This window comes from Hydra viridissima, unplaced genomic scaffold (assembly GCF_058129835.1).
Source record: "Hydra viridissima isolate aposymbiotic clone 2 unplaced genomic scaffold, HvirCarnegie_v1 scaffold_1, whole genome shotgun sequence".
NCBI lineage: Eukaryota > Metazoa > Cnidaria > Hydrozoa > Anthoathecata > Hydridae > Hydra > Hydra viridissima.
Window position 1 is genome coordinate 36,553,217 of NW_028324300.1, and position 11,880 is coordinate 36,565,096.

The following is an 11,880-nucleotide window of genomic DNA, read 5'->3' on the forward strand; positions in this document are numbered from 1 at the left end:
GCTCTACTTAAATCAAAAAACATTTCCTTAAAAGAAATTTAATAGATTCATTCAGAATTTGAATTTCTTTTAATGTAAAAGCTGCACCATACAAAAGTACTGGCTATTCTAAACTAGTTTCACACAAATGGAAAAGTATCACACAGTTGAAAACATAATATAAATATAAGTTGTATGAACTGCTATAAATTAAACTGTTTATCTAATCGCCAGATTTACCCAGACGATGCAACCTTCAAAAGTATTGACAAACACTTGTTTGAAAAATTCATTTTTACATCAGGAAGTAAAAAAAAAAAGTGGGAGTAAAAATCTCATACTTCATCATAAGGAACAAAATGAGCGCACTGAAATCAGATAAGTATTGCTCTGTGTATACATGGACATCTCTATATGGCAATTTAATGAGTTGTCCAGGATGGTACAGGATATTTCAATTTTCATTGAGAACATTGAAATTTTTTTGTTTTCTGACAGGAAAACTGATCCTTCTCAAATAATCTAATTTTTATTTTAATTCTATTTCTAAATAATCTTTTGCCAGAATAGTAATAAAATTATAATAAACCTTTAAGAGTAGCAAAAAAAACTTTACTTAATGCATCGTATGATAATTTTTACTTCCATTTACCAATGAAAGTCATACTTATATCAGTTTTTAAAAGCATGCTGTTTTTTTAAAAAGCGTCTATTAAAAAGGAGTTTTTGTAGTTGGAAGGTCGTAACTTATCTAAGTTCGTGTAATAAAGTAACAGTTTTTTTTTTAATTTTTTTAAATCTGAATTCTGAGATATTGTTTCAGATGATGTAGGCTTTTTGTAGAGTGTGTAGAGTGTGTAGAATGTGAAAGTCACAAGTTGAGAATATTTTTTGACTGAAAAAAAGAAAGGATTTTGCACAAAACCAAATCCAGTAAAAAGCCCAGTTTCTTGCCGGAAATGTTTCAAGTGAAAAAACGTTTGCATTCGAAACACAGGGAACTTTGAGCAATAGAACATTGAACAATAGAAATTTGAATTATAGAACTTGGAACAATAGAACTCGGAATTTTAAAAAGGAGTGGAGTTCGAAACGACAACCATAATAGGGTAATTCCATGTCAAAACAACAAGTCGAGATAACCCACCATCTCAGAAATACTTGATTTTTGGCACAAATGTATTTAATACCGTCGTTAGGAATAATCAAAAATAATTTGGAGCCAATTTCATTATTTTGAGAGTTATGGGTCTTTGAAGTTTGAGATTTTTTACATTTTTTTTATTCTCCGCGCTCTTAGCAACGTCTATAGCAACACTTAAATGTTAAAGTATGCACAGTTACATTAACTATATGTTTACAAAATTTAATAGGCATAGAAACTTTTGAAGAAAGAAGTCAAAAATCATTACTTAAAGTTATTAGATCTTATATTTGAATAAAAACTTTAAGATGAAAACCGGGTTTTTATCAATAATTTTTCAGTAAACATGTATAGTTTAAGATTAATTGCAGAAAAGGTATTGATCTATTCATTTTAAATCTTTACAATAATAGTTTATATATAAATACCTGTAAGAGTCAAAAATTATTTCACTGTTTTTTAATGCACATATCTATTTTATTATTGTTTTATTTTTGCAATTTTATTTTTGCATTTTTATTTACCGTTTTGGTTATAATCTCCATAGAGAGATTATAACTAAAACAAATTCTCACAAAAAAATTATAATTTCTCACATAAGTATTATTATATATAATACTCAAATGTTAGAACCATTTGCTCCATTTAATTAGTTAGACAAGAAACCAGAAATTCATTTTTATTTTGAAAATAAATAAGTGTAACAGCTATGATTACACTTATTTATTTTAAAATAAAGTTTTGATTATAATACTCATGTTAGAAATTATTATTTATTTAATGTTGGTTTTAGAAAAATAAAATATTGAAATTAAATATTTTGATAATGGCTGGAACATCACAATGCTCTCTTGGATTGATTTTAAAATCAAATTGTCACAAGTTAACATATACAAACCACATTGGAATAATATTTTTTAAAGATTTAGCTCCAGATGAGCAAAATTTAGTTGCGCTGAGGTCTGGTGTTTCTCCTGATTTGATTATTGACTTATGTTTTCATCATCAAAAGTTCTATCTTGAGAAGTTCCCTGTGTTTCAGAATAAATGCTGTGATCCACTGTTAGTTCACAAAAGACCGTGCAAAGGTTAGTAAAGCTTGTCATAAAGTTTTTTATAAATGTTACTTTGTCATAATTTTAAGGTCTTTATGTTTGTTAATACTAGGCATATTTTATTTTATGAAGTTATATTTTTTAATTTAGCATCTCTCAGAGTAGTCACGTTAAGAACCACAGCTTTAAACAACAGGTTCAATATTGTACCTGGTCAAAAAATTTGTACAAATTGCTTAGTCAAATTAAAAGCTTCCACTGAAATTAATACTGATAACATTGATATTTCTGATGATTACACAAATGAAAGTATAAATAAAGAAAATGTATTTCACGTTCAACAAGAAGCTGATATAAATAAAAATAGACAAGAACTTTCGGATTGTCTCAGTATAATTGGCGTGTCACCAGTCAAGCTTCATGGACAGCCATTTGCGAATCGTATGAGTATTGGGAAAAAAAAAATTAAAACTATTACAACAGTTTTCAAAGAAAAGTTATCAAGTTCTTTAAAAATTCCATTGACAGAAGTTGAAGTTTTTGATAATGAATATATTCTTGATTTAAAAAAAGAAGTTGTTCAGTTCGAAAATATGTTAGTTTTGATAAAAGATAAACTTGAAAAATGCTGTTCATTTAGGGACAAAATTCAAATATTGACTTTGTGCCCACAAGAATGGTCAATTGAAGCAGCTAGTGAGTATTTTGGTGTTTCAAAGTATCTAATAATAAAATCTAGATCTTTAGCAAAGAAGGAAGGAATTCTTGCAGTTCCACAAACTAAGCGAGGTAAAATGCTCCCTGATCAAATAAATACTTTAGTAAAAAATTTTTATGAAGATGATGAAAACTCTCGCCAGATGCCTGGTCAAAAGGATTTTGTAAGTGTTAGTTGGAAACTCCATATGCAAAAGCGACTACTTTTATCAAGCTTAAAAGAGTTATTTGTTTCATTTAAAGTTCGATATCCACATGTAAAGTTAGGTTTTTCCAAGTTTTGTGTTTTAAGACCTAAATGGTGTGTTTTGCCAAACTCATCAGGAACCCATTCTGTGTGCATTTGTATCTACCATCAAAACATGAAGTTAATTCTCCTACCCGTTAAAATTGATTACCATGAACTATATAAATTTATTGTTTGTGATATGCAAAACAAAGAATGCATGTTACATCGATGTACACAATGTCCAAAAAATACATCTAAATTAGAAGAAAAGCTATTCGAACTAATAGGACAGTTTGAGGAAGAAGATACTATCGAATTTAACCAATGGGTTACTACTGATAGATCAGATTTAGTTATACAGCTTGTAAGCATACCAGATTATGTAAATATGGTGATGGAAAAACTAGTCAAGCTAACAGCACATTCATATATTTCTAAATGCCAATCTAAATATTTAAAAAATCTTAAAGAAGAACTGCCATCAAATAGTGCAATAGTTCTAGGAGATTTTGCAGAAAACTATAGTTTTGTTGTGCAGGATGAAGTACAAGGTTTTCATTGGAATAATCTTCAGTGCACACTTCATCCAGTAGTTGTGTACTATAAAGAAAATCAAGTGTTGCAATCCACTTCATATTGCATTATATCAGATGATAACAATCATGATGTACCAATGGTTTACGAGATACAAAAATCAATTATCAATAATCTAAAGCAAAAGATACCCAGCATTGTAAATGTGATCTACTTTTCTGATGGCTGTTCATCTCAATATAAAAACTGCAAAAATATTTTTAATCTATGTCAGCATAAATCAGACTTTGGAATAGATGCAAAATGGGTTTTCTTTGCAACCAGCCATGGAAAGCAACCTTGTGATGGTATAGGAGGAACAGTTAAACGGCTTGTAGCTAATGCTAGTTTGCAGAGAGTTTCTACAAATCAAATATTAAACTCACGTGATATGTTTACATATTGCACTAACAACATCAAAGGTATAAACTTTATTTATATTTCAAGTGAAAGTTTGATAGAAACAAGATTATTACAATCTGAACGATTTAAAAATGTAAAAACAATACCAGGAACAAGAGACTTTCATGAATTTATTCCTGTATGTCAAAATGAAGTTAAGATGAAATACTGCAGTGATGACACTATCCCTATCTTGACTTACAAGTTTAAAAATTGTGAGATGCAAAGTGATGTGCAAAGTTGATGTGGGATTTAAATTTATGCACCAACATGGCCCTTGAATCTTAAAAAACATTTGCTTGCTTCCTTTTATCAATTATTTCTTAGAATTGACAGTTTGCATATGTCTATGATATGTATATGACAATATTTTTTCATTTGTTAACAAATATTACCTAATTTTGTTTTATTTTACAGTCCAAAGAAAAACAAAGGAATATGTGAAGAAGTTCACTGATTTGAATATAAATTTGTCAATTCATAAAAACATGGAATTCAAAGAATTAATGTGTTTTGATATTTAAAATTGAGTTTATTTACGGACATGAATACTATTCATAGACATGTATGTCATGAATATTGCATTTTTATACCTAAGTGAAAATACCTCTTATTTTTGACTAGCTCTGAGTGAAAGTGCCTGTTTTTAATATTTAAGTATTTTTAATTGAGTTTATTACATATGCATATTGTAGTTTTACACATAAGTAAGAACTCTTACTTTCTGGTTGTGCCTAAACATAAATACCTATCAATTTTCTGTCTCATTCTCAATATTCTTTCAATCAAAAATAAAAAATTAAATTTTTTAGATTAGTGAGTCGAAAAACAACTCAATTTTTTTTTTTTTTTTTAGGCATTTATATATACTTTAAGAATATGAAGTTTGGAAATATATAGATCATAACCTTTTCTGTAATTCCTCTTATAGTAAGCCTGTTTACTTTTAAATTTTATTAAAAATGCCAGTTTACTCTTTTTGATTTATTAATAAATATAAAAAATTATTATTTCTCAGTATAATTTTATGGTTTAGCATCTAATAATATGTGGAAAATTTCAAATTATGAAATAATATAGTTAAGGTAACAACGTATGTATTGACATTTTCTTGTTACTAAGGACGTTGCTAGGGGCGCATGATAAGTAAAAATGTTACAAAGTTTTGAATTTTAAACGAGCATAACTTTTAAAATATTCCGATTTGTTTAAAACAACTTTGTGGAATTCTTTTTAGCCTAGTTAAGTATCTTTGTTGAAAGAATTAAGTCATTTAGAGATAGTGGGTTATTTTTTTGAAATTTTGTTGTTGTTTTGACACGGAATTACCCAATAAGGATAACTGTGAAGAAAATGCTACTTTCTTGTCACGTAAAATTATTTAAATATAACTTTAAATCGACATTAATTATTGATTCTTCAAGCTTTTGATGAGGCAAGGAACAAGTAGAAAGCAAAAAAAAAAAAATTTCTTAAAGCTGTTGATCAAATTTATGAAATTACCGCAAAGGATATAAAAAATGTTTATCCACCATTAATGCTTGACACATCATCTGTCTAAATACGAATGTTTTATTTTCAGGATGTATTCGGAAAATTGCACGATCGAACTAAACCTCTCTTAGCATAGAAGGTAACTTGGAGCGGTTTAAGCTGATCAGCTAACAACTCTGATTGCGAAAGTAAGAAAAGAGGCAGGGAGTATTTACTCAACTTGTTTATTTTGTCAAGTAATCAAAAGAAGATGCAATTGAAAGCCAATCCCCATACTTTAAAATGAGGGAGAAGGGTAAATATCTTAAAAAAACATTTGTATAATATGCGCAAAGATGTTTTGTAAATTGCATTATTGCCATTTACTTGCAAATGGCGTGACAGCCGTTTGAAACCACTCTTGCTGAAATAAAAAAAAAAGTATTAGAAACGCATTAGCGCTTAAACATGACACAGTTTTTGCTAATCTCAAAAGTCTATGCAAAGATGTTGTTCCGAGATGAGTTAGTACGTATGTTATGGTATCAGACAATCGAAAAACTCGCCACATATGATCAAATTGGAACCAATCGAAATAACTACAAACTTAGACTAAATGATGAAACCTGGAAATTTATTGAGGAATGGCCCAAAGCATTTGATATTGCCAAGTCGAAATTTTTACACGATATTAGTAGGTAGACTGAAATTTACAAAAAAATGAAAAAAATAAAAAAATTAGAAACAAAATAACATAGCAATATAACATATAACAATAATAATAAGATATAGTGACTTAAAGAACAGATTCTTGGATCTGAGAATAAAATCTATTTTTACGGTGTTTGGAATAGGGTTCCAATTTGCAAAGCAATAAAGTTGATTGGAGATGATTGTTTGAATAGTTGCTTATCATAAGCAGGAAATTTATGATTATTTCGCCGTGATGTTGATTATCTCAGCGATGAAACAACAAGGTCACTGGAAATAAGGACTCTTTTAATCAGATATATATTTCTTTCCTTTCTGAATATTTTTCAGCTGAAATTTTTGCAGTATATTTATGTAAGGGTCTGCTTATCGTTTCAGTTCCGTATTGTTATCATTCCGATTTGATAGCGGAAAAAAAAAAGGGTCAACGAAATGGTTACGACAAAAAGTCGGAAAAAAATTTTATTCGGTATTGTAGTTTGTTTAAATCTCGGTATATACCGGAGCTCTTGTCAATCCGATGAGATTTTTTTTCCGCTATCATATCGGAATGATGACGATACGGAAATGAAACGATGCACTGATCCTTAATTTAAAGTATTTCTTTCTTGCTTCTTGAACTTCTTCACTCATAAGTACTATGGGTAATATTTGTTATTGAAATATGTCATGCCCATGTAACAATACTCTGTGTACAAATTGAACCATCTTATACCATGGATAAAGTGATATATATAGTCTAATAATGTTAAAATGCAATCCTTGAATTTGAGGAAGTCTATTTCATATCCTGAAGATAGTGCTAACAAGATTATGTAAAATCTGAGTATAACGTTTTGTTCAGTACCAAGAACTTCGGCTTTTTGTTCATATTCTGCAACAGCATGCTTTGAAATATCACCATCATTGTTTGTTCAAGAACAAACAGTCCAATTTTGTTCATAAAGCCAGTCTGAATCTTCTTCTTGCTAACAGATATCTTTTACATGTCTCCCTTAGATCTTGCTCTCCACTTTCCTGTTTCTTTTTTATATGCAATGTACATAATTATCTCAAAAACTTGAATCCAGGCATGGAGACTGGAGAGACCATATTCGAATTTTCTGTTAGTGGATGATCAATCCTAATTTCTCCGAATTGGCTTCTTTTAATTGCTGCAATGAATCCCAGTCAAATCCAAAGGACTATGGTGTTAAATAAAGATTCCTCACATTTTAAATCTCTATTTATGTTTGATTTTAATAAACCGTGTTTACAAATGCTTTGGCTAATAGCACCATCAAAACCAACACATGAGGTTCATTACTTTATTGTTTTGCTTTTCATAATAAAGTCGCTTGCACAGGGTTCTTGAACTGCACAGACTCTTTGCAAACTATGAATCAATAAATCTTTTAAAAGAATTGAAGCTGAATAGTCCTTCACTGTTATATTTGCCGGATCACATTTCAATTCGGCATCCCTGACATTATTATGAGTGGGGTAAATACTATGTTCTTTCTCTAAGGCTCCACTTTTAATCAATTGAAAGGAAGACTTTGTCAAACGCGTATCAATTATTAAGGCCTGAGCTACATCTGCTGAATATTTACTTGCTTTATCTGTATTTGAAATATTTGAAACCTTTTCGGCAGCAATAACATTAGATTCATCTCTTAATTTCTTACTAACAGAAAAATGTAGTTCATAAGATGCATGAGATTCAAGCAAATTGTTGAACAGCATGCTAAACATTAACATCTAAAAAATCAGTAACTTTTTGGATTATTATTTTTGAATATATCATTATTATTATTTTTGGAAATACCAATATTGTCTTTTTTTGAGAAAGTTATGGATGTCTAGGTAAAATAAAACTTCATCTAAAATAAAATAGTTATCTTCGTAAATATTTTTCACTTGACATGTTAATATTATATTATATGCGCTTCGCGGACTTCTGATTTTTGAAAACAAAACATGTATAAATACAACAGAACTTGATTTAAAATCCTTCAGCTCAAATACATATTATACATCACATTTCAATCTGTATCATTTATAAATTATAGTCCAGCAAACAATTATTTTCCTAGAATTTTTTTTTTCCTGTGTGATCTTCAAAACATTATTAAAATAACATGTTATGACAAACTCATGTAACAATAAGCTGTGTCTCCTGAATACGCTTTAATAATCTTGCAGCAATTGCAGCTTCTTGACAACAAAAATTTAAATGAAATATCACGCAACGTTGAATATGACGTAATGGTGAATTCACTGAAATTATTTGTAAACAAGCATAACTTTATTCTTTTAAAAAAATTTTTCAAATGCTGCGAGTCAACGTAACTAAAGGATTCAATATAAATTGATAAATAATAAATATCACTGAATATTAAGGTGGGCTGAAAGTATTGTAAGAAAAAAAATTTGCAAATCTATAATTGGCAGGGGGTGGAATAGTTGCTCCATAGTAGCGTTAGTGAAAACAAAAAAGTAGAGCTCATAAATTTGTTGGTCTTGGGGTGCCCCAACACTATTGAGATATCACCAATTTTATGCAATTTTGTAATTTTCTGACATTTTACATACAACTAAGCAATGTTTAATTTAGTTACTTAAAATACTTGTACTACACAGTACACAAGTACACACTATACATGCAAATAAAATGTTAAAGTCTATATTGTGCTTTGTTGTCAAACGTTTTCATTTTCTTTCTGGATTCAATTCCAGAACGGATAAATCCGTCTCGTTGTTCAGTGCAAACTGAAGCCGATGCCTCAGTCATTAGACGAATATGTCGCTCGGTGGCTTGGGTGTGACAGGGAAATTGTGGCAGGCTTCTAACAAGTTGGTTGTTCCTGTTCTTAACGCAGTCTTGTAGCTCTGCTTCAGCCAGGTGTTTCGTCATCAGAGGTTCACAGCGGTCTTCGTTGTTCCAGTTTACCAAGTCAATGTAATCTCTGGCATTGAAGTTTAAACTTGGAACTCGAAATTGTCGCAGTGCTTCTGATGCGTTCTCCTTCCGTGCAGCAAGTATCCGTCTGCAGCCCAGCTCTCTGATGTGGTTTCTTTCATCAGCTAGCATTGCCAACAAGATGTTCTCAAAATGGCAAAAGTAACCGTTTCTGGCAATTACGGGATCAACGATCACTTTAAGTTCCGGTTTCTTGTATCTGGAAAACTGTATTAGTCTCCACATATGTCGCGATATTAGTCTCCATATATGTTCTTCCGTGCACGCCGACCTGAGTTTAATGTGGAACCATAACGGTGCATACACAATCATGACATACGTGACAAGTTCCACAAGATTCTCGGAAGGAATAACTGTCGCTACATATAACCGAAGCAGCCTGTTAGCGGTAGTCAACCATCTTGAATGTACCACCGGCCCGGGCTTTTGCAACGCAAGATCTTCAAGACATTGCCCAGTCTCCACTGCTTTACACATGTTGAACAAATATTTTTGATCCGTGCTCAAGTCAGCACAATCCACAGGAGGACAGTTGTCAAACTTTATAGCCACAAATGGTACAACGGGCAATTCTTCACATTTCGGCAGTAAACTTCCAATGGGTCCAGAAAACAATTTTGGACCACTCGTAACTCCATCAAGATGAGTAATCAGATGCCTCAGCGGTAATTCATTTGCATGCAATAACATCCTCGGTGTGTGCCGGTATTGACATTAGTGCCATCGCACCCAATAGCCATTAGATCCTCTGTTTTGACTTTATTCTCTTTTAGAAAGTCCCAGATACATGTAGTTATGCTCTCGGCTCCTCTTCTTGAAGGTGTAATGTGGCCTAGGTACTCTGAATTTGGCTCGCGAACTAGACACACATGTTCTTCTACAATAATCCGTCCATGGTTTTTGTTGCCTTTTCTAGTTTGCACTCTGGTCTTATCTTTGCGGCCATCGAAATAGAGTCCATTCAATTTTGCTGGAATGCCTGGGTTTGTAATCGCTTTCTGACTTTTCGCCGTTCTCTCCCAAGTTTATTCTTATCTATTACCATTGATGTGTCCCCCTTGTGTATAAGACCCACATCTTGCAATGTTGCACTGACAATAGCTGCTGCACAACGACGTGGAACTTTATATCTATCGCACATCTTAGCTACATTTGGTAGTTCTAGTCGCATTTGTTTCTTGCGCTGCTTGTTACCAATATCCAATACTTTACTGTCAGCAGTGTCAGTGGTAACACTGAAATTCGGATCCATTGCATCCATTCTTGAGTCGTCCTCATCAGACGTTTCCGAAACATTTACATCGTCAACTTGTTCATCAATTTTGATACATTTGTGATGTTTTTCCATGAAATCATCAACTCGTATTTGGCGTTTTTGTCGTAACACGAGTTTCTTTGTAGTTCTTGCATCAACGCCGCCGATCATCATTTTTCGTTGATTTCGTTGGTCCGTCAAAAAGCTTCTCTCCGCAGGCGGCACCTTATGCTCAAGTTTGCATCTGCAACTTGGAAAATCGATACATTTGCAGATTGCAATATCAAATAGTTGCAGATCTGTTTCGGTAGCAAATCTTTTAAGTCGCTCGGTGTATGCCGGATCACATTGTCTGGATTTATATGATTTTAGCAAGTTTCTGTAATTGCTGTGGAGCATTCTGATTTTCTCTACAATTCTCTTGTGTGGTATTACCGGGATTGACGCTTTGATCCATATATGCTCGATATGTTGCGCTGTTCTTTCTGCGATTGTGGAAACTGCAGGATCCGGAGCACTGTCTGTCACTTTCATCTCTCGTCGTATCTGCAAAAAGGTTCGCATTGTATCCGACTTTGTTGGCAGCTGGGTCTCTTTGGCTCTGGACAGATAACCGAAAACCGGACAGCATTGGGACTTTCTTGTCGGCTTCTTCGATGCGCTGCGGGGTGTAGTATTGCACTTTTCCGTTTCCTGAAAACATAAACAACACGAACTCAGTAATTGCTGAGAAGCGGCTGATGCATGTAAACCCTAACCCCAACTTTAACTTTAACCTTAACTCTTCTCAAGTTAGCATGATTTGGTAAGTTCTGTCACGTAACAATAATAGGGTTACGGTTATGTAATAATGCAATAACGTAATAAATATAGTCGTACTGCTTACCTGAGCATTAGTCAGATTCTTTGGTTTGCTACTGGGTGTCATAATAACTTCCGACATTCTTTGTTTTGCTGAAAAGTACATTAAGTTAATTGTATAGTATTTACTTTATTTTCGTTAAGAATGAGTGATAATAGAGAAAGCATAGTTTATTTATAACAGTCTGTTGCATTACCTAACTATCTGACTCTGTTTCACTGCCCTTAATTATAATTATGGTTGCTTTTGGTAGTACTTCATTGGAAGCTATACCATTTTAAAACCAAATTGGGCCATTTGGCAGTCATAAAATTGGGACTCCCTGGGGCACCACAAGATGACTTCCAAAATTCAAAATATTTTGCACAATGACTAACAAGGTCATGGAGAAACTATTGCACGCCCTGCCGTTTCCTAGTTTTCAAGACAGTTTTTTCAGCCCACCTTACTGAATATATATATACATAGAAAATAAAAGTCAGTAGTACAAATTAAACTAAAATTTTTCTCATTTTGCC

At 32.1% G+C, this 11,880-nt stretch overlaps 1 protein-coding gene across 2 annotated transcripts; it reads left to right on the top strand.

The window, feature by feature from the left end:
- The first annotated feature begins 1,830 nt into the window (after positions 1-1,830).
- On the top strand, positions 1,831-8,156 carry LOC145202605 (uncharacterized). 2 transcript variants are annotated; one of them, XM_090083345.1, is made up of 3 exons: positions 1,831-2,211; positions 2,329-4,119; positions 5,682-8,156. In XM_090083345.1, the coding sequence occupies exons 1-3, from the start codon at positions 1,950-1,952 to the stop codon at positions 5,711-5,713; spliced, it is 2,085 nt and encodes a 694-aa protein (XP_089939471.1). In that variant the 5' UTR covers positions 1,831-1,949; the 3' UTR covers positions 5,714-8,156. The 2 variants fall into 2 exon arrangements, with proteins under 2 accessions (XP_089939471.1, XP_089939467.1); XM_090083341.1 differs by lacking the exon at positions 5,682-8,156 and having other exon boundaries at positions 1,834-2,211; positions 2,329-4,532.
- The last annotated feature ends 3,724 nt before the right edge of the window (positions 8,157-11,880 follow it).

Coding starts and splice junctions, on each gene's coding strand:
- LOC145202605 (XM_090083341.1), top strand. CDS start 1,950: ATGGCTGGAACATCACAATGCTCTCTTGGATTGATTTTAAAATCAAAT. Junction 2,212..2,328: donor TCACAAAAGACCGTGCAAAG/GTTAGTAAAGCT, acceptor TTTTTAATTTAG/CATCTCTCAGAGTAGTCACG.